This window comes from Lepidochelys kempii, chromosome 6, assembly GCF_965140285.1.
Source record: "Lepidochelys kempii isolate rLepKem1 chromosome 6, rLepKem1.hap1, whole genome shotgun sequence".
NCBI classification, from domain to species: Eukaryota; Metazoa; Chordata; order Testudines; family Cheloniidae; genus Lepidochelys; species Lepidochelys kempii.
The window spans coordinates 103528656-103552644 of NC_136385.1; the positions used below are offsets into that span (position 1 = coordinate 103528656).

The 23989-nt window shown below is 43.6% G+C and overlaps 1 protein-coding gene across 3 annotated transcripts in view; it reads right to left on the reverse strand.

The window, feature by feature from the left end:
- Window positions 1-22753, reverse strand: part of TC2N (tandem C2 domains, nuclear) — a 46850-nt gene extending 24097 nt beyond the window's left edge. For 2 of the 3 annotated variants that reach the window (XM_073349448.2, XM_073349445.2), the window contains exons 1-2: window positions 22020-22637; window positions 552-678 (exon numbers count right to left, since the gene is read on the reverse strand). In XM_073349448.2, the coding sequence (XP_073205549.1) occupies window positions 552-618 (67 nt within the window). In that variant the 5' untranslated portion in view covers window positions 619-678; window positions 22020-22637. Of the gene's footprint in view, window positions 1-551; window positions 679-22019; window positions 22638-22663 lie in introns of those variants that run through there. The other variant, XM_073349446.2, reaches the window with a different exon arrangement.
- Between the last annotated feature and the right edge of the window lie 1236 nt (window positions 22754-23989).

Sequence of the window (23989 nt, forward strand, 5' to 3'; positions counted from 1 at the left end):
TCCTTACGGTCATTGCATATAGGAGCAGCACTGGAAAGTTTACTGATTCTGGAAGCATTTGTACTGGCCCAAAATGTGTTGCCACCCAGACTTTATTGTAATAAGCACCTTGCTTTCACTTCAGCTCTTACAAGACTTCACCACACAGTGTATCATGATCCAGTAGGAAAAGTGATTAATACACTATACCCATTGAAAGCTGTGATTACAAGCTTGCAGAAAGTAAAGCACTGCATTCTAGCCTGTTATTTGAGAGGTAAGACCTTTACATGACCCTTGGTGTAACAATGGTTTTGGTTTTTGCTAGTATTCCAGGGCCAAATACAACACGCTGCAGACTTCGTACAATTGTCTTTTTTCCATCTCTGATTAATAATGTTAATCAGCATATGCTAATGTTCAAATCGAGGCTATAGTTTGGATGCTGTAAAATAATTCAAGTTAATCCAAAAGAAGTGGATGATTTAGCATTTTATCCCCAGGAAGTATTAATGAAGCTTCAATTTCAAAACTATTAACAGGCATGTTTATTATTATGGTGTGGAACTCACAGTCATTCTTTTCCTTCTCCATGTAGAAACACCCTTTGCAGCAGTTCTTTAGGCATTCTTTTGCCATAGCTTCTAATATTTCAAACTTAAGTGAAACACAAACAAGGCTCCAGTGCAGAAGTCAACCCTGAAAACATACACAACATGAGAGTAGCAGAAATTAAAATGCAACACCATTATTTTATAAATACTGTCACATCACATCCCGAGGCCAACACCATTGACTTAAATGGGAGCAAGAGCAGCACCATTAGGTTTATCTTATTTTAACTAGTTTCTCTTATACATAAAGCATGGAGGTGGAGAAAAATATCATAAGATTTGGTGTTTCTAAGGCTGGGACACTGAAGATAAACAAAATGGTTCTTTTCAAGAGTGCTAATTCTCTCCTCACACTCATATCAGCCACTAAGCTCCACAGAGTTTATTAGCATTAGTCAAGTCAGTTACAAGATGTTTCTTTTTATCCAACTTTGTTCACATAGTCCTTTCATTGTCTAATATTTTCACACAACTTTACGTTACTCAGTGTAAATTCCATGCTTTACATATTAACATGCAATATTTATGCATGATACCAAAATTAGTTTTTCCATGGAACTACTGCTTTCTCAGGTTGTTTATGTATTGAATGGAAGACCCATTTCATATACAACTGTGTCCTCCACACATACAGAAGAGTGGAAATTGCTGACAGCTTCTAGGAAACTAAGTGGAGAGGAATAAAAGCAAACCTATAACAGTCGGTTAACGTTAAAAAGTACTTTGACAGTAATAAATGGCCTCTTATTTAAATGTCCTTTTACTTATAATCTCTTTTCAGAGAGACACAGCTGCACTGCCTCCTGTCGAACAGTCTAGCTGCCTTATTATTTACACACATCTCAGATGTGAGGTACTTTACAGAACATAGTGAAGAGACAATCCCCTCCCTTTGGAGCTACAAGATGAGGCCAAACAGAACGTGGAGACAAGCAGAAGGGGTGGGAAAGACAACAAAGAGAAAAGATGGGAGTTAACCAACCATAAGTCTGCTTTTTGTACATCTTAGTCACAGGAAATTATGCTGAACGTTTTCATGCTCCAGTATAGACTACTCCCATGTGTGCTTTGAACAGTTTGGTCTTTTTCTGTATGCAAAGAGAGACACCTAGGGAGCACCACACACTTTAATCAAATGGTTTTATTGCTAAATGTTAATTCTATTAACAAATACTGTTTCTATTGGATACCACCAAATATTCCAATAAATTCCTTTTGGAGCCATTGTAAATTTGTACACATTTCATCTAAGTAAAAAACACAAGCGTTTTGCCATATGTGACTTTTCTCTCAACTGTACCTATCAGTGGGAAATAAGCAATCAGTAGGTACCTAATTATACTAATGGCAAGTATGGAATATATTCCGCAAACACAAGGCCCCTCTTTGGTATGGAATAGTTATAATGCACTGTACCTTGTGTTTTAATTTGTTAGCCATGATCATGCATAACCCACATGTGGCTTCACTTAGAAGGCTGTGAATTACATGAGTTCAAGATGGCAATATAAGTGAAAAGTAAATGGAAATGTCTTCTCTCTAGATAAAGGTTTGTCATTATTACAATTGCTGCATAAAAGTTCCAGAATGGTCTATTGCAAATGGATATTGCTTCACCAACTCTCTCTCTCTCAACGGGGAGCTGTGGTGGTGAACTGACTAAAGGGAAATACGTGTCACACATAGCCCTCTTGCTTTTAGTTTCAGGTGTTTGAAACCCTACTAAGTCACAAAAGCGAATGTTCCACCAGCATGGCAAGAGCCTATGGTAATTTTAATTTACTTTAACTTCTCTGAAGGGTTGTGGTTATTTTCAGGAAAGAAGCTGGGGACCACAACTTCATCTAATATGGTTTCTTATCTATTTCCCTTCATGCTCAAGATCTCACTGTGGGCCAAGGAGATAAAACACCAGTAGTCCAGTGATTATATAGTCAAATATGGTAACTATTATTGGCTCAGAAGCAGCCTGAATATGGGACATGTTTTGCTGAAAGAATGCTACCCAGGAAACTGGAGAACATTCTGCTCTTTTGGAAAAGTTGTTATGGGATCTCTAACTTTCAGCAATAGGCAGGACCTTGGTTTAATATCCCATTCTAAAGAGGACACTTCTCATTGAGGAAGTGATATATACTGTAGGAAGTGGCCTCAGAATCATTCATGAGCTCATTTTATCATGTGGGATTTGAATCTACAATCTCCAGAGGTGGGAACACTACCAATGGATTACACCAATAGATTTTCTGCAAATCAGTTAAAAAGATGTACAATATAAGAATTTAACTGCTTATCTGGTTGATGAAGGAAAGCAAGATGCTATATAATGTCAAATCTACTGAACTGCCCCTACCCCTCAGGCCCATATTACCTCTTGGCTAAGCATTGTGGAATTAGAGGTTTACTTTACTGATTTTCCTTCCCAGTTTTTATTAGTACAGAACTGGAGCCTATATGCTTTTCTCTTTTTCACAGTGTTTAAACTGGGCTTGTAACAGCTGCTAAGTTTGCTCTAACATCTGTAACAATGGTACCTAAGAGTTGATGACAGTTTGCTTGGGCATAACATTCTCTATCTCAGAATGCCCAGGTTGAATTTATCGCCACCACTAGCACAGAGACCACAAATCTTTTGGAACTTCCCAGGCTTCCAAGGGCAGGAAAACTAATTTTCCACATATGTACCAGAAATGGTTCAGTACATGGGCCATCTTGATTATCACTACAAAAGTTTTTCCCCCCTCCTGCTGACAATAGCTCATGTTAATTAATTAGCCTCTTAGAGTTGGTAGGGCAACTTCCACCTTTTCATGTTCTCTGTATGTATATATGTGTGTGTGTGTATATTATATATATCTTCTTACTATATGTTCCATTCTATGCATCTGATGAAGCAGGATGTAGCCCACGAAAGCTTATGCTCAAATAAATTTGTTAGTCTCTAAGATGCCACAAGTCCTCCTGTTCTTTTAGTTCAGTACATGACAGCTAGAACAGATCTAGTAACTCATACTCCTAACATACTGAACAAGACTCACTGTGATACAGAAATAGTTACGCCCCATTTTCTACCCCAATGACGAATTACCTCCTTTTCATCACTGTGCTAAGTCCTTTGCTGGGAAGAAGGACGTAAGCATTGTTTTAATGGACTTTATAATAACAGTAGTAGTATCTTATTTCTGCATCCTAGGCAGATTTTTGTTTTTAAATAATAAAAGCAGGCCACTTTCTGTTAAAATTAAAACAAACTGTACTTTATCATTTGATTAATGAAAACAAGAGGTCAAGTCCAGTGTGGGACCAGCCATACATTTCTATAGTGTAAGTATGTACAAGAGTAATTCATCATCTACTGAACAAAAACAAACATGCTCAGATAATGCTATTTACACATTAATGTTTTACTGGCATAGAAATATCAATGGCAAGCTGCAGAGTATATAGACACGTACGTAGCAGTGTCTACGTCACAGCATTAGTTTAAATTAGACTTTTTTAAAAAGAAAATTCCCAGAGCAAATGGGTAACTAAAAGCCATGTTTGGGCTAGCATTTTTTGTGTTAAAGAACATAATGGTTTCAAAGCAGGTGGCATGTTTTGGATGCAGTTTTGAAGCCTCTGCTTGTGCCACAAACACATTACAGAAGCATGTTGAAGGCTTGCTGTGGGACTGATCATCTAAAACATGGGTTTGACTTACGTTGCTTAGCATGTCTGATATGGTTCCTGCATGATAAAGTGGATGCTCTAAAAACTACTTTTTAAAGCTAACCATGAACAAAATACCCTGAATATAGTGAAAGGCTTTACTCTCAAATTCAGATGTTACAGCCCCTTGTTTCCACTTTAGAAACTGAGTAGCAGTTAAATTATTCAGAATAATTTATCTACCAGTCCCCAGTGCACTTAGCTTCTCACTCCTACATTTTCAAGGAGCCATATAGGATTAGCCACACAACTGCTACTGATTTTATGCATCTAGTAGTAGTGAAGTTATGTAGGATAGAGATTTGTTTAACAGGTTCCAGCATTGCCAACTCCCACAATTTTATCAGGACTCTAGCAATTCTGGCATGTTTTTAACTTATCTCATGAAAACCTGATCAAAAGCTGCCAACTCATGGATCTTCTCTTATTCAAAATTGCAAGTATCTTATGTTACTGCCCATGGGGCTGAGGACAGTAAGATGGCCGACACTTCCCTACAGTCTGTGTGCACATGGAAGCGAGGCTGCCCGAGAAAGTTGGTTGAGACCTCCCACTGTTTCCAGTGAGATTGAAGCCATGTCCACAGGCAAAATGGCTGCCACTGCAGGGTTCACAGGGCTAGACAAGACACCGGGGCTGTGAGCAGTGGAGACTCTGAAAGGAAAATGGGGAGAATGGAGGGAGCTTATCATGGAATTGCAGGGGAATGGTGGGAGCAGAGAATAGTGAAGGCGATCTGATGGGAGCTCTCCCAGCCTGGTGGTAGGCAAAGTCACAGTATTTTGGCACCTGCAGGAAGAGTTATCATTATGGTGTGAGTAGCTCCTTCTATCTCACAATTTTCAGGGCTGGGCATGCGGGCAGAGCTATGTGTGTGAATCCCGGGGCTGAGGGCACAGACCTGTCCTGCCACTGAGCCCTACTTTCAGGTATGGTCCTAGAGCAGAGAGAGGGGCCTGGGGCAGTAGAATGGGGGAAGGGTGATGCTGGTGGATCCTGGATGGAGAAGTCCCAGACAGTAATAAGAAATGGATGTCTGTTCCCCTCTCATAGGGTTGAGGGCAGGAGTCACCACCTGAGCAGCTAGGGAGAGGTGTATATTTGTGTTTGTACTAAAGGTTAACTTTTCAACCTGAAATTCTCACACGCAGGGGCAGAGGAATAGAGAGAAGTCAAAAGACTTAAAAAAACAAAACAAAAAAAACACACACATGGATTTGTTTGTTTCAATTTTAGAGGGTTCTGATTCATGATTTGGTTCTCTTAAGATTGGCAATACTGAAGTTCTGTTGTATACATGGATTATTTAAAAAAAATCCTGCTGGGGACTCGTATAGGACCGTCCTTATAGGTTCCAATAGTTATCAAGTACTGCATGATTTAGGTGCTGGCTCTAGGAAGGATGGATTCTGTAAACCAGAACCCTTTGCTCAGACATCTAGTCACGAATTTTCAGTTCAGTAACTCACTACTGTACTCACATATGAATGAGGGCCAATCTATATTTAGTCTCAATTAAAACAAATACTTATAAAATAGCAAAACTCTATGTTAAGCACACAAGAGATTGATGTCCCACTGCACCGCAGAAAATCTGTGTCAGCCTCAGGAATCCTGCGCTTCTTTATCTTCCAATCACTGAGCTTGGAGCCCCATTTTGATCTATACATACAAACATACATACATAGAGAGTCCATGCTGTGAAGAGCTTACAGTGTAAAAATAGACAAGACAAAGTTATTATCCCCAATTTACAGATGAAGAACAGAGAAATTAAGTGACTTGCCCAAGGTCACACAGGAAGACTGTAGAAGAGCAGAAACTGAACCCAGCTCTGAGTGCCAGTCCAGTGCTTTATCCACAAAGTCCAATCTTTCCTCGCACCACATCTCAATATGAATTTGGCTCTGGTAAGCCCCGATCATCCAACCGTTGGATAATCAAATATAGCTCAGTGATAGCCCTCTAACAAAAACATAAGTGAAAGGGAAAGTCCAATTATTCCCCTAATAACATGGAAGACAAGATGAAAGAATATAGTTAAAAAAACCCACACACAATCCAGAGAATTAAATCACTGCTATTTTAATGTATTTAGACCAGAGAAGATTACCTTAATGATTTTCAGGTTTCTCAGACAGAAATTTTGAATGAGTTAAATCAGATAAACTGGATATCAAAGACTTCACTGCCAGATGCTTTCAGAATAATTGCAAGACATGAGACAAATGTTTGGACAGAGATGCAAATCTTTTCAACAACTCATTAAATAAACTAAACAGGATCGGAAATAGCTGAACATAGTATAAATACTCAAGGCTGGAAGTGGTCTCAAAGAAATGTCAGATGTGTTATTGTCCCATGATGCAAATATATGGTTTAAAAAAATTAGAGCTAGAATAGCTTGTTTATTTAATACCGCCACTGCTTCTTTGGAGGTGGACAGGTGTTTTTAAATGAAGATAAAAGTTAAGCATTCTGATCCTTGACAGATCTGCCATACTGCAGTTTGCCAAAGGATTACATTTAGAAGACATGCCAAAACAGTTATGAGATTTATTTCTAGCCTGAAATACATACAACTCATTCCCAGACCTCCGTTCCGCAAGTACATTATAGCACCACTGCAAATAGCAACGTGTCCTGACAAAATAGGAAGTATTCAGCAAAATAACTAGGAAGAGGAATGGCCAGTACCGATTAGCCTTTGGGGGCTAATGCTCAGCTGACATAGGTAGTCATAGCTCTACTGACTTCATCGGCGCTGGGAGCCTTTACACCAGCTGACCATCAGCCCCTTGAACAGTGCCACTTTGGACTTCACCACTTCCAGGTACTGATCACTCAAGCCTGTTTTTTCCTGTTGGCTGGATCTCAATCCTAGGAGACCCTGTCCACTTTAAGCCTTGTAAATCCTGCAGAGAGCATAGCTGTAACACCACACATCACTGGAGGTCTAACAAAACACACTACAGCAAAAGCTGCTTCCGCTGCAGGCTGGAAAGGCTCTCTCAGACACTCAGTGCATGTCTTAACAGGACCAACTGGTTGCAGCCGAATGTCGGGTGGGTTATTGGGAGTAGTTGCGTAAGGGACGCTGGGCTGGGGAGACTCTGTGATTTGAAAGGGGAGGCTCCTAGATTAAAATATCGAGAAACTGGAGGAACAGCGCAAATGGTTTTGAGAAGTTTGCCTTCAGACAAAGATATTTTGTGACAGTAGCAGCAAGGTAAGCACACATATTCATTGTTCACCACATCTAAGCACCAAAGTGAGTGTGTGGTTAAAAAACAAAGTCTTGCTTTTTCAGTTCTGTAGCTAGGTCTGGCTGGTTCAGACCATACAGGTAGAATATGCGGTCACTTAGGGAAACTCTAAACTTGACTTTTAATTGTGTACAAACAATTGTTAATAGGCCAGACAAATATTTGTTCCTAGCTGAGTTTAACCCTAGGCAGCAGCAGGTTGTTTGAGTAGGAATAGACACTTGTGTCCTGTCTAAGTTACCATTACTCAATTCTAGTGAATGCAAGTTAAACAACTAAAAATTTAAGTGTATAGACTACTAAATTCTGCTGGTAGAAGTTACTGGGTATGTAACTACAGCCTGGTAGGGAGGGATGCTGGCAGGTTTGCCTGGAGTAGCAGAACTACAGCCAGTAATGCTTATAGCAAGCTAGTGGTTAAGTATCTACTCACCAAGGACCCTATTCTTCCCTACATAGATATAACTTAAGAGCGTGGAAATCTTGGGAGTTTGCATACAGAGTCTCTTCCCAATTCTTATGTCTTTTGGGAAAATGCAGGGAGGGCATTTGTACCCATCCCCAGAAGGAGATAGGAGATGTAGCCCCTCAAACCAATGGATCTTGGAAGAGACACCAAAAGGGTTACAGTAGAAATAGAAAGTTCCAGAGAAGGGCAATGAAAATTATTACGGGCAGAAAGCCTCTTCCTCAGAGGGAAGTCTATGTGACAAAGTATTACATAATGAACAGAGTAAATCTGGCTTTGCTATTAAGCCTCTCATAATACAAGATGACACCCCATAAAAGAAAAAATTTCCAATATATATACACACACACACAAAGCTATGATGGAGTCTCACAAAACAGTACTGAGGCAAAGAGCATAGCAGGGCTTAAAAAATTCCCATTTAAATATGAGTAATAAAAATATAATTACACAGGGTAAGATAAAATGGCATGCTGCAAACAAACCACTAACTGCCTGGGGCTAGGAAGAAATGTCCCACTTGCTTAGGTTATTGTGTAATGGTCCAGTGTGGGGGCTTTATACCTTCATGTAAAGCATTTGGTACTGGCAATGGTCAGAGACAGGATACAGAACTAGATGGAATATTGGTCTGCAGCAGCATGGCAATTTCCATGTTCCTCAGTGCCTCTCTTGTATCAAGGATACCCGGACATTGGAAATGAATGCCCTTGACTGTGAGATGTAGATCTGATCTACTAGATCAGATTCACTGCTGGGGCTCTACTCTCCCACTGCAGGATATGAGTAACATTGCCTGAAGTCAGCAGGAGTTACTTACATCCTGCAATGAGGAAAACTGGGGCCCCTGGCTACCTCAGCCTTTGATCTTCTGGAAGTGCTGCTTTGGTGCTTGCTGAGCAGCTGCTGTAGGGGGACCAGACAGTAAATATGAAAAAAATCGGGACGGGGTGGTGGTGGTGGGGGGGGTAATAGGAGCCTATATAAGAAAAAGATGCAAAAATTGGGACTGTCCCTATAAAAATCGGGACATCTGGTCACCCGACGCTGCCAGGACATAGACAGTTACATATTTGTATCAGAAACTTAAGTGCCAGCCACTGTGATGAGTCAACCAGAGCCATCTCACAACCTCAGGGTCAGAGGAGGAAGGAGGCTGAACCATAGAAACAGAGGGAACATTCTGATTTGATTTAGTTTTCAAGACTGGCAGGGGCAAGAAGAAATTGATGCAGGGCTGGAGGGTCCATATTACTCCCAGTGCTTTTTCTTTTGAGCCTGACAAGTGTCAGGCTCCTTCTGGGGCCTGACCGCAAAGAAGATATTTTCTCCTTCTGTGCATGCAAGCAGTTGGATTTCCCAGGTTGTGCAGCAGGACATAGCTTTGATAGTCTTCAGCATTCCCACCATTCTGTTTCTCTTCTTAATCAGCGTACATCCCACCCATCATGTTTCCACTGGCGAGTCCTCTGCTTGAAACTTGCAAAAGAAAAAACAAACAAAAAAAAACCCAACACTTTCCTCCAAGCACTAGACTTTCCTCTCCAGAATGCTTCCCAATCATAATAGAATCATGGATTTTAATGCCAAAGGGACCACTCCAATCATCTAGTCTGACCCTCTATATAATACAAGTCAGAGAATTTCATCCAGTTATACTGCACTTGATGCAGGAATATGACTGAACTGGGGCAAATCTTTCAGCAAGATGGAGTTTTTATATCAAGACTGGACAACAGAATCAACCATTGGAACATAGAATCAAAGGATGTGGTAAATTATCTTCACTGTTGAACATTTTCAGTTTCAAATTTTTTCCCATCTTTAAACTTCCAGCCATTGGATCTTTTATGTCTTTGCCCACTAGATTAACAGAAATCTTAACTATCAGATATCTTCTCCCCACATAGGCACTTATAGACCAAATAACCTCCTACCTTCTCTCTGATAAGTAGATTGAGCTCCTTAGGTCTCCCATGTAAGTTTAAACCTACAATTGGGTGAATAACTGATTTTTTTGATTTGCTAGCAGTGCCCTATTTAAAAAAATATATATATTTGGTTCAACCCAAACCAAATCCAAAAATTGCAATAAAAAAGGTGAATCGAACACTCACCTGGGCTGTAGAAGACCTGTGTTCAACCTTCTGCCTGATGTGGAGAAGGGATTACTCTCCACTTTGTAGGAGAGTACGCTAGCCATAGGGCTAGGGGATATTCTGGCAGAGAGCTCCCTCCAACTCTCCCATTGACGCTGTTCCACGGTGTGTAAATAAAGAGTCATTGGAGCATTTACTTGAACGTGGGTTTCCCCACATCCTAGGTGACTGTCCTAACCACCAGGCTAGAGAGTCATTTTTACACTCATTCCCTAGCCCAGTGACCCCATTGCCATTATGAATGATCTCTAATCTCCCCCATCCCTCCATTACCAGCCTCATACAGAGCCTTCAGATTGGGCTGACTGCTATGCTCACCAGGGGAGGACAGCCACAGCTAAAATTAAACTTTAAAAAGTATTCGTGACCAACAGGTTTGTCCTGCATTTTGTTGCTAGCATTCAGGATGTGTCTAGGAAGTACTGCTATTATTACCAACTTTAGCAGGTTGCCAGCCAAGGTGGAGGAAGAGTATCAGCTCAGGAAGCAGTCTTTAGCTGGGGTATAATACATAAGTAAGCTCTATGTTGCTATTCTGCCACAGAGCTAGTAATAGGCAACTAAAAATCACAAGCCAGATACAGATACTACAGTTCCCTGTACTGCAGAAACGATTTCAGGTTTTCTAGCATCCCATTTCTTAACAGTCAAACCCAGAGGCCCCATTTAAAATGTCCACATCATTCCAGATGGATAATGTCACACAACAGTTCGTTCAGCAATGCAACAAAAGCAGAAATGTTCTTAAAGAAAGTTTTCTGTGCAATCCTTGAATGGGAGACTCTTGTAGACTCTTGATGACCCTACTCTGAGCAAATCTGTAGTGCACTGGTTCTCAACCTTTCCAGACACCTGTTACCCCTTCTAGGAGTCAGATTTGTCTTGCATACCTCCAAGTTTCACCTCACTTAAAAACTACTTCTTTACAAAATCAGACATAAAAATACAAAAGCTTCACAGACCACTTGCTCAAAAATTGCTTGCTTTCTCCTTTTTACCATATTATAAAATAAATCAATTGGAATATAAATATTGTACTTACATTTCAGTGTATAGTACATAGAGCAGTATAAACAAGTAATTGTATGAAATTTTAGTTTGTACTGACTTCACTAATGCTTTTTATGTAGCCTGTTGTAAAAGTAGGCAAATATCTAGATGAGTTGATGTACCCCCGGAAGACCTTTGCGTACTCCCGTGGGTACACGCACCCCTGTTTGAGAACCACTGGTCTAAGGCACTACATACAAGAAGATGTTACATTGGATTAATTCACTGTTCCTAGAGTGAACAAATTAACTATACTGAACTGAACTTCCACTGCTTTGTTTTGCTGGTTTAAAGTACTTCCCTTATGAATCACTGTGTATGTAATGCCGACAGACCCCAGTTGTCAGTGGGCAGGATTGAACCGGGGACCGCTGGAGCTTAGTGCATGAGCCTCTACTGCATGAGCTAAAAGCCAACTGCCTGTTAGCTGAGGTTATAGAACAGACTCATTTTATCTCTCTTTAAGTGATCTCACTGCCACTAGATGGGACAGAACACCACACCCAGAAGGTGTGTCGGTTACGTGTACACAGCTATATGCTTGTTCAAACTAACTATGAAGTATTCTGGGCAGATATCCCATGGTACAACGTTCTGCCACTCAGCTGTGTACAGTGATAGTCTCGCAGTGCATTGTGGGATGCCTACTAGAACTTACAGGAATTCTGGGACGTAGTGTCAAACAAACTCCCATCATTCCTCTCCTGGTATCTGTATTTTGCCAGTGCCATTTTCACATTGCTGTCAGGCAGCATGGAAGATGTGCACTGTGATCAGGATGATGCATGTGTATTGTCAGGCAGCCATGTGAGACTGATGTAGGGAGCTGTTACTCAAACTTTTTCAGCAGAGTTATTAACAAAACCAAACAAAAAAAACAAAAAACAAAACACATTTACAAGTTTCATAGGTAACAGATAACATTGCTTGAGTTTAAAAAAATAACCAAGAACATAGCTCAAACACAAAACCAATGGAGCTGTGGCATGCTCAAAGTGTAGTGTGCTCACACGCTCCTGTGAACTATTTTCTCCAGGGGGAGGTGGATTGCAGTGGGAAAAGCCTGAAATTTAGTTGCTTGAAAGGGTGATCCCAGTGTGGTATGTTCCCCATAGTTTGCAGGACAGTACTAGGATCAGGTGCTGTGCTTGATCTTTGTAACAGAAGGTGCTGCATTGCAGCTACTGCCTCTGCACTGGCTGCATCACATCATTTTCCAGGGCCACACACTCCCTTTTGAGCCTCTGAGTGTACTCCAAGAAGCGATTCCCTCCACATTTCTGGCCTTCCCAGCCCCCTGTTGGGCTGCAGTCATTCATCCTTTGAACACTGCCTCTTGCCTTCTTCTCCTGCTGAGGTTTGTCCTGCTCTCAGCAGGTGATAAGTCCCCTGTATGTGCAAGCTGGGGCATTGCAGGTGCTGAGGGAAGTCAGAAAAAGCCCAAGTATTTATCTTCCCAATCCTAGTTGCTGTGCCAACACTGATAAAGGGCTGCTTTCCCCACCATTTTGGGAAGCCATTCCCATCTCCTCTTCCCATGCTGGGGTTTGCTTTGGGACGATATGATGTTTTCCAAGTTTCCTCCGCCTTGTACAGCACTGTAAAAAAAACATTGGGTGGGTGGAGGCAGGCTAGTAGTTATATGTGCACCTCTGCAGGCTGTCATATGTCCCTCTGAGACAAACTCCCCAAGAGACACAGAAGGGTCTTATTCAAAAAGGCAATGGGAAAACCAGGAAGCTACACAGCCCTGCTATTGGCTAGGAGGGTGATGCTCCAGTTGCAGCAGGAGTGGAAGGAGGGAAAAAACATTAGCTATATACAGGTGTCCCAGAAGAGGTACATTGCCTTTGGTCTTAGGAATGTATATAGCCCCTATCACAATAGTATCAAATGCCTCAACACCCCTGTGGAGATAGAGGATTACTCTTATTCCCATTTCGCAGATGGGGAACTGAGACACAGAGAAGCTAAGTGACTAGGCCAAGGTCGCATGGGAAGTCTGTGGTGGGGCAGGGAACTCAAATTAGTGTGTCTCAAATCCTTAGGGCCCTAACTATTGGACCATCCAATCTCTCTATCCTTCCATGTAATTTGTGTGCACCAAGAGAGCACTGTCCGCGTCTTAAATTCTCTTTATGACACTCTCCCCTCAGCATAAGGTGCACTGCAAAATAAATAAAACTGCAGTAATTCTTCTGAACCCAAGAGTTCCAGATAGCCAGGAATGAATGCCTTGTGGCTTAAAAATGTATTCTGAAATATCTTTGAAGGCTGGTTGGGGGAATTTCTCAAAATCTCAAGTTAACTAAAAGCTGAGGGCATTTATAGAACTTTGAGTCAAGCTACTTTTTCTACTGCCATTTCTCTGACTATCTGCCATGCAAAGCATTTGATTTTTAATCACCATAGTGCTGACATCTTGAGTGGTGAGAGGGGGTCCACAACAGCAAGCAGCTCAGGAAGGGGGCTTGCAGGTGGCAAAAGTGTGGCCAGTGGTTGTGGGATTTGATAGCGTTGATTCTCTGGTGTAGATGCCATTTTGAGCATAGTTGGGGTGGGGGTTAAAATGCAAAGCGGCTGGAGAGAGCCTCCTAGCTCCATCGAACATGGTGGAGGACAGCTGGTACCCAGAAAAGATTGTTTTGTAATACAGCCCATAATATTGACTGCTACAGCTCCTCTTTTCAGCATTTTCAGGCTGGCTGCTGGTAGAGCTATGTTCCACTGCATGGGGTTCCTGTGTAACCTCTGAATCTGTTGGGTCATACAGTTCTTGCCTGCCCAGAAAAAAAAAAAAACCAAAAAAACCCCCAAAACCCCTCCTACTTGGATCCCAGGGCAGTCAAAAGCACCTTCTGTGGATTTTGGTTGCTTTCTGGAAAGTGTTCCATCGCATCATTTTTGTGTGGTGCGAGTGGTATCCCTTCAAAAAAATGCAGTCCAGGTATGAATGTTATGGGCAGGAGTGGGAGCATTACTAGAGGTCCTGTTCTGGTCCTTTGCCTTGAGCCAGTGCTCCTGGGCTTTGAGTCAGCACTGGCCCCACCTCCAGGAACATCCCCTCATCTTCATTTGCTCAGAAAGCAGCTGGCAGATGTCTGCATTCTGGTGACTTCTCCAGATGGGACGGAGCATGCAGCTCTCCAAATTTGGCAGTTAATTCCAAGAGCTTTGCAAAGGTCTACATGCAAGCAGAGGCGGGGGAGCACAGCTGCTATATGAGTGGATGTGTGAACTCACCACTATCTGGTATCCATAAGGGGCACACCTAGCTAAGTGCTAAGGTAACCCATACACCTCCTCGGTGTGGTGTTCTCAGTGCCACAAGATGGGACAGATGAGAGAGAGAAAAAGGAGAGAAATAAAATGAGTCTGCTCTACAGCCTTAGCTAACAGCCAGGTGGCTCTCAGCTTATTCAGTAGAGGCTCATGCACTAAGCTCCAGAGGTCCCCCATTCGATCCTGCCTGCCGATGACTGGGGTCTGGTGGCATTACACTAACATTTAAACAGAGAGATGACACCCAATTAAGACGACCTTGGAGCAGTGGAAGGTACATGGGCAGGCTGATTTAGGTGTGATGCAGGGCAGCGTGGGATAGCATTGGGAAGACTGACAGCAGTGGAATAGTTAGGAAAGGGACCACATGTACCTTAAAGTGAATAAACTCAATGCGAACGTAGTTACTCCTATTCCAAGAGGGATTATTTGCTGCAGCCTAAGACGCCAAAGAATTTTTTTTTTTTTTTTTTAAAGAAGAGTTGTGTTGGACACAAGGCACTGTGAAGCAAACAAACTACAGTTACTCTGATGTAACATCCATGTGCAGACAAGCCCCAAAGGAAGCTGGTTTGTTGATAACAGAAATATGGCTCACTGTGGTTCCAATACTCATTTCACTGGCTCCTGTGCTGAGGGAGGGATAGAGGTATGGCTGAACTACCATAGAGGCCTGCGAATGGGGCTTTGCCTCTAGCAGAATAGCCAACATCTCCCGACTGCCGTGCTTGGCCAACAGTAACTTGTTCAGATGTCTCCACCCTTCTAAAGAAGATCTACATACACGTCTCCCTCCAGGCACTCTGCAGGATGAACACTTGTGTAATCTAGCTTCAGCAACTGCATCACCAGGCAGAGAGCTCAGATACTGAGGAAGGCAGACAAAACACCTCACCAGCCCACCCCAGAAGTGAAAGTAAGCTAGTACGGCATACCGGTAAGAGCTGGTGCGCTGTACCGGGACCAGCTTTCCCAGACGGCAATTTAAAGCCCTGGGGTAGCAGCAGTGGGGCTGCGGTGGGGATTTAAACGGCTCAGGCAGCCACCACCACAGCGGAGCCCCAGGCCCTTTAAAGCTCTGCCAGAGCTCAGAGCCCTGGGGTAGCGGTGGCAGCCGGGAGCCCCCAGGGCTCCTCAGTGATTTAAAGGGCCTGGGACTCCACTACAGTAGCTGCAGCTGGAGCCCTGAGCCCTTTAAATTGCCGCTGAGCCCCGGGGTTCCCAGCCGCCTCTGCAGCTGGTAGCTCAGGGATGATTTAAAGGGCCCCAGGCTCCCAGCCGCCACTACCGCAGCTGGAGCCCTGGCCCTTTAAAATCAAGATTTAAAGGGCCCAGGGATTTAAGGCCCTGCCTCTTCTGGTTAAGGCCACACCCCCTTCTCAGGACTCTGGCATACCTGTAAATCCTCTAACTTACTTTCACCCCTGGCCCACCCCAAACCAATACATCTGTGCACAGAGCCCAGGAACAGACCACCAACATAGAAGTAAGGCACAAAGTAAAACTGCAATTGCTGCTGGCTACTTCCCTGAAGAAAAATAAAGTTGAGCAGGTGTGCGTTTGAACCTTTGCAGCTGTAGGAACAATTGCCTCTGCTCTAAAGACACCCCTTGGAGAAAGGGGAAGTAAACTTTGGCAGGAGAACACAATGGGCAGTTGTTTCTGTGACATGGCCCCAAATGACAACTCTGCTTTGACCCACACACCCCTTCCCTGCACCTCAATAATCACAAGAAAGGAGACAACCTTCCCCTGATGCTGGGCCAGTGTGCTTTGGAAAGACAAAAATTAATTGAAAAAAGTGAAAGAGCATCTTAAACTAAGACATTTTTAAAAAGCTCCTTGGAGAAAAACATTGCAGCAACAGGAGTCTCCAATGAGTTGAGCAGCTGTTTGCTGATGTCCAAATCACTTTCTTTTTTTAGTTAGCATTCTAGTCTTGCACCTGCAGTTCTTAAATGCAGTCATCATCCAAGTCCTAGTAAGCAGATGATTAATATAGCTTAAAAAGGGCCAAAAGCATAATATCCATAAATCTCAGCCAATTCTTCACATGCAAGATTAGCTCAAATATAAAGGAAAGGACATTATAAAGTGGCCCCATGATAAAGCTTAAAACCTATTTTTTTTAAATGTACTGAAATGCACACACCCCAGCCATGGCCTGTAATAGCTGTTAGAGGTACTATATCCATGTGCCTAACACAGCATTAGGTAAGTACCACTGCAATTATTGTATTGATAACAATGTTCCTGAGAGCTGGAGATATGTTCACTGATTCGGACAAGAAAGGATAATAAAATAAGTTGTGGAGGTGGTTAATGCAAATGAGTGAAGCCATTATGTTGGATTGCATGATCATTTGGATTCAGATGGGGGCTGGAAATGAAAGAAGACTCTAAGCCCTGGTCTACACTAGGACTTTAGGTCGAATTTAGCAGCGTTAAATAGATGTAAACCTGCACCCGTCCACACGATGAAGCCATTATCCATATACTGCTGGATAATGCGTGTGGTGTTGAATGTGCTCCTAATTGCCAAAGTGAGCTGAGCGGCCTCCATGCTTGCCTTGGTATGGCGTCCGCACAGAAAAAAAGGTGCGGAACGATTGTCTGCCGTTGCTCTGACGGAGGGAGGGGCGACTGACGACATGGCTTACAGGGTTGGCTTCATGGAGCTAAAATCAACAAAGGAGGTGGCTTTACATCAAGGAGTATTTCAGGCAGGATTTCACGGAGGGTTCCAATAAGAAATGGTGCACCTAAGTTATTGTCGTTATTGGAACAAGAAGGTTAGCCTGGCCTCTGATTGATACATGGCTAGATTTACCTCGCTGCACCTTCTCTGTGAGTGACTACAGTGTGACCTAGAGGAATGAGTCCCCTAGACAGGGGAGGGGGGGGGGAGAAGCAAACGAGTACAAAACAAATCTGGTCTATTTCTTGTTTTGATCCACTCCATCTATCTTTTACATCTTTGGCTGGCAGCAGACAGTGCAGAAGGACTGCATGCCATCCACATCTCATGGCTGCTCGGCAGAAGATGGTACAGTACAACTGCTAGCCATCCTCATCTCTTGCCTGCCCAGCAGAAGATGGTACAGTATGACTGCTAGCAATCTGTATCGCCTGCCTGCTCATCACAAGACGGTTCAATAGGACTGACTGCAGGACTAAAGAGAATGACCTGGTCAAGTCACTCCAAATTTAGTCCCTGAGCCCACGTCTGCCCAAGTGCTCCCGGCCGACGTGGCCAGGAGCACGTCGGACACGACGATGACGGCTACCAGTCGTATTGCACCGTCTGCTGCCAGAAGGCAAGGGGTTGCTGCTACTGTGTAGCAATGCCGTACCGCGTCTGCCAGCACCCAGGAGACATACGGTGACGGTTACCTGAGCGGGCTCCATGCTTGCCGTGGTATGGCGTCTGCACAGGTAACTCAGGAAAAAAGGCGTGAAACGATTGTCTGCCCTTGCTTTCACGGAGGGAGGGAGGGAGGAAAGGGGAGCCTGACAATATGTACCCAGAACCACCCGCGACAATGTTTTAGCCCCATCAGGCATTGGGATCTCAACCCAGAATTCCAATGGGCAGCGGAGACTGCGGGATAGCTACCCACAGTGCAACGCTCTCGAAGTCGACTCTAGCCTCGGTACTGTGGAAGCACTCCGCCGAGTTAATACACTTAATGCACTTAGAGCATTTTCTGTGGGGACACACACACTCGAATATATAAAACCGATTTCTAAAAAACGACTTCTATAAATTCGACCTTATTCCGTAGTGTTGACATACCCCGAGAATGAAACTTCTGCAAGAAGAACGTGACTTTTAGTGAAAATGTGGCAGTAGTTCCAACATGAAAGACTTCATCCATTCTAACCCAGAAGAATATTGAATTTATCCTAGTCATCAACAGTTACTTTATAATCTAGTTTAAGTATAAGAGGTTTCCTTTATCTAACATGTTCTAAAATTTATTGTGATTCCAAGATGTTTTTGCACCCAGAAGTCTCTCTCCTCTTTCTTACGTGAGATGGAAGAAGAGTAGCGAGAGAACAGAACTATCAGGTATTCTGCTATGCCTTTGATACTTGAAGAACTGGAGTCATTTGTAAGTATTCACAAACACTATAACCAGGAGAGAATACCATAGGCAGAAGAGATCTTATCACTTCGGTGTCTTAGGCTAGATTGAGGGCTCAACTTTGAAAATGTGTCCCTTAGTGACTTGCTCAAAGAAACACACTAAGCAGAGCATTGAATAGAATCCAGATCTCTTGAGCGCCAAGACTATGTAAGACACACTTAAGATATTTTTGGTGTATGGACAGACAGCTCATGAAAATGAACTCTTCGCTAGAGCTGGTCAAATATTTTCAATTTTCACTAGAGTACAGAATTTCAGAACAAAAGCAAGGGTGCAATCCAGAGAGAAGATAAGCATCAGCATTTATAGTGAGGGTGGTTTTAGGGTTTTAAATAGTAATAATAATAATAAAGCACTGACAAGGTAACACCTAGCTAAGATGACTGTCAGACAAACACACATACTAAGCAGAAGAGATGTGACCTAGCTAATTCTGTATGTTCTGATGTGCTAGGAGACATTATGCAATACTGATAGGTTCAAACCAAACCCAGGATCTAACTCTCTTCCTAGTTTAGGCTCCAGTCCTACATATATTTATGCTCACGTTTAACTATATTCACATGACAACAAAGTGGGTATTCACCCATGAAAGCTTATGCTCCAGTACGCCTGTTAGTCTACAAGGTGCCACAGGACTCTTTGCTGCTACATTCACATGAGTAAGTCTTGGAAGTTCAATGGAACTACTCCTATGAGTAAAGTTAAGAATGTGCTTAACTATTTGCAGGATCAGGACCTCTGGGAAATCCATAAGCAGATTCTTATTCAGAATCCACACACACACACTTACTTTGAAGCCACTGCCTCTCATATTTACATAAAATGTATTCAGAGTTCATTATGTATCCCCAATCGCTGATTGTTCTCTCTAAGGGTCCCAATTAAAATCTTAGATGTGTGTTTGCTATCCAAGTAAAATATATTTAGAACATTTTAACTGTAACACCTCCCCATTATCATTAACAATTCTCTCACCATCTAGATGGCTGGAGGAAGAGGGGGATCATCCATTGATGCAACCATCAGGCTACCAGGGAAACCGAGTAGTATTATTCACTGGGAGGATAACAGGATTTAACACAAAGCTCTCTTTGAAGTCAGTGAGAGTTTGACCCTTGACTTCAAAAGGAACAGGTCCCAAATTCTGTGTTTGGGGAGTTAGGGATTTGTCTGAGGAAGATTAGAGTGAGGATATTTACCAGATTTAAGGCATCTGAAGAAATATACTAGCTTGCTCGCTCTAAATACAGTTAGCTGGGTTGCAAAATTAAATAAAAGCCTAAAGAAAGAAGGGAATGAGTAGTTTTGCTAATGGTCAGACAAGACCCACTGATTAACTGAAATAAACAGTGCCATCTCAATTAAGCAAAGTCCAAGTTAAAAGAGTATTATTGTCAGTTTAACCCAGAGTGCAGGAATGAACATCTTTGAACACAAACTACTTCTACTATTGGTTGCTAGATTTGCTAGTGAGGAAAGGCCAGGGCCTAGTTCTCCTCCTCTCATTGTTACAACTCCATTGACTTCAGTGGAGTTACTGCCAATTTACACCAGTATAAATTAAAGGAGATTCAGTGCCACAATATTTGCCCTTTCATTCTTAACTAGTGAAATGTGTTGCCTTCAGTATGGCAGCATGCCTAATGCTTAAAGAAAGTTATAAGATGAGCTTAATTACAACCAGTCTTTATTCTTACAGTGCTACTTTAATGACGAGAGTATCTGAACACACCCAGTAACCCAAACACACAGAATGCATTAACAAAAGTACAGCCTGGCTTTAGAACAGGATGTTTTGAAGCCACTTCTAATTCACAAATGATACTTGGAGTTTAATAGACCAGAGTTAAGAGACAAAGCATATTATAACTTAGAATATGTTGATTTGAGGTGTAATAAAAACAAAAGCCCCAATCTTGCAAGCTGTTGCACATAGATGGATCCCTTCAGAGTCCCACTGTCTCAATTTGACTTCCCACTCAAGTCAATGGAAATTGTGGGTGCTCAGACCCTCTCATGAGCAGATCCTTAGCCATTACTAATATCTACAACTGATACTTTGCCAGCTGAAATTACACTGAACTCTCTTTATCCCATTAGCAAAAGTGACAAAGATTCAGTGAAGTTATAAAAACTAATGCCCTGATCTAGCAAACACTTATGCATGTCTTTAACTTTACACACATGAACAGTCTCATACATAAAGTTAAGCATACACAACAGTTTGCAGGATCAGTGCATTAGTTTGTTTTACTTGCACAGGAGCCTTGTCTATATCAGCATGGAATGATAATCTGCACTCTAATATTTTACATTTTGTATGTGCATCAGGTTTATATACATATATGTCAATTCACACCCCAATCAGCTCTTAATATTTACATTTTTAAATACCAACAAACCAAATGGTTACAGTTAAAGGCCCTAATCAGAATTTCTTCAACACCTTCTCCTAACTCTGTTCCTAGTCACTCTTAGGTAACACTTGTTGCAATAGCCAGGCACAGCATGAATTACAGAGCAGGTTGCTGTGGCAGTGTGGGTTTACAATAATGCAGTTCTTGTGAAACCTGTGACGCTAAACTTTAGTCTTCAGATTAGTGGTTACCTAAGGGGGGACATCAACTCAACTGTTTCTAGAGCCCACCACTTACTTGTGGGGATTGTCTGACACTCCTTCAAAATAAGTGCTTTATCGGTTATGTAGCTACATTGCCAACTCACTCCTGCAATTTGCCGAAGAGAGCGGGCTGGCTGCATCTGGCAAAGAGAAGGCACCGTCACAATATACGGCCCTGGAAACTTTCCCTAATGTTAGAGTGCAACAATGCAAGACATGGGGTTGAGGTTGGCAGGGGCCTGTGGGTTTCTTTATTAGGCCTTTGAAGGACAGAGCAACTTCATTCACTAACACCGAGTAGTTTGTTTGAAAGGGAGCACATGTTCAGAAGACCTCTGCCCGGGTTTTCAGAGTGGGTAAGTAACCAAGCACATGCTGCTGCCAGCCCCTTACAGAGGGGTCATGTTTCAGTTAGGGGCTTCCGCTGCGCTTTTTAGCTACGATTAGTGCAACAGGAAAACCCTTTAACCCGTTGTCGCATCCCCTTGAGAGTTAAAAGGGCCGGCGAGGCTGGGACAGGCGGAGCGCGGGAGAGCCCAGAACTCTGGCGCCTGCTCAAACAGACCAGCAAGATCCCCCGCGTCAGGCGAGTCTGCACCGAAGATCCCAAAGAGAGGGGCTGCCCCGCAGGGAAACCCCCGGGCGCCAGCTGCTGGGGTTCCCGTTCTGACCCCGCGCCGATACCGCTGGCGGTCCCGGGGACTGGGCTGCTTACCTCGGCAGTCTCCCCCCGGGCAGGGCGGCTCCTCATCCTCCTCCCGGCGGGGCTAGGCAGAGGCTGGGGGCTGACTACTGTGCGAGACTCGCCGCCAACTTCTCCCCTCCTCACAGGGGCCGGGGCTTGGCAAAACCGCTGCGGAGCTTCCTCTGGGCGGGCAGGGCACTTGGCAGCTGGGTGCCGGGCTCCCTCGCCATGCTGCAGAGCGGACGGCGCTTGCACCTGTCCTCCCCACGCCGCTCCCCCCCCCCAGTCTCCCCGGCACGCCGCTGGCTCGAGCCCTCGCCGCCTAGTGTCTCTCCCTCACTGCCCCTGCGCACAGCTGGCTCGAGCCCTCAGTGCCCAGCATTTCTCCCCCAGCCTCCTCTGCACAGCTGGCTCCTACCCCGGCACCCCGCTCCTGGACCTTGCCCCAGCTACCTGCAGGCTCAGTGCGGTTCCCTCCCAGCTTCAGCCTCTCCCCGACCCTCCTGTACACAGCTGGCTCTGAAGCTTTTATTGCCAGGGCTTCCCCCGCCTGCTCCCGTATCACGGCTGGGGCTGGGCTCAGCCGCTCCCCGCCTGTCTACCCCTGAAAGCGATCCTGGTGGCGCAGCTCTCTGCCTTCTTCGCTTGTCTCCCCGAGGCACTGGCTTCCTTACCTGCCCAGGGCTTTCCATTACACCGGCGGCAGCAGCCTTTCCCCTAGGTCCTAACGCTTCACAAGTCCAGGCTGCCAACGAGGGAGTTTCCAAGCTTGCAGTCCCGGCCCGCTGTAAAGCTCAGGTGTCCTCCCTCGGTGGAGCGGTTCCCCTTGGCGAGTGATTGATCGCTCTTGTTAGGAGAGGAGGGAGCTGGTTCTCCTGGTAAATTCCCCTCTGGGAGGCGGACCCCGCAGCTCCTCACAGGTGTGGCTGCTCATGGGATTTCTCATAGGGCCAAAACTCAGCACCCATTTCATTAAATTGGCTTCCCCCGTTACTGTGGCACATAGGTGCCCATTCTGTTTCTCACTGAAGTCAATGGCAACATTCCCAATGAACGAACTGGGACTGGGATTAGGCCCTTATTATCAGGATTGGGCCCACATACTATGGTGAGGAGTGCAATAAAACCTTTATAGAAGAGAATATTTAGGGCGGAGTGAATTATTATTTATATTGTTATGATGCCCAGAGGCCCCAGTCAGGAAACAGCTCCCCATTGTGCTAGGCCCTGTACTGTAAAGCTCCCCCTAGTCTATAAAATACTTCACAATCTATACAGTGAAGCAGTAACTCAGAATTTTCCCCAGGAACATTTGCTCATTTCTAGACTCAGTCCCTTGTTGAATGTTTTGTGAGATTCCAAAATATTTAGGTAGGTTCAGTGTTTATGTAGGTCCCCTCTTTCCCCCCACTTCCCCTTCCTCCCTTCTAGTTCTGGCAAGATTCAAAACCAGAAATGACAAAATCCCTTGAGAGAGGCTCTACTTGTGGAATTTTCAGCTGTAGAAATGGAAAATAGAGACACCCGGCACTCAGGATTTCCAGTGCAATTCTGCAGAATCTAGGAGCTTGGAAAGTTCAAAAAAATCTCCAAATTTTGAGTGATCATACTAAATGCACCTGACGTATAGCGCTTTTGAGGTTCCCCCCAGTCCTAGAATATTTAAAATTCATATTGTCACAGATCTGATACCAACTATGAATATCATCTCTGTCACCATGCTATGTGCATGGCCACATGAAATTTCAGAGCCTCAGCTCTTCCTACTCCAAAAGCCTAGGCTCTTAATCTCTGTCACCAGTATAGAGCCTGCTGCCAGATGGCTGAGCAACCCTTGTTCTCTCCAGCAGAGGGCATGCTAGTTAATATGCTACAATATTTTAAAGGCATAAAAGTAATTTGCTACTGTTTCTAAAACATCTGTTTGTCTGAAGCTTACTTTAAATAAATCTTTCAAGGCATCACTTTAAATTAATTGAGTTGAACAATATATATTTTAC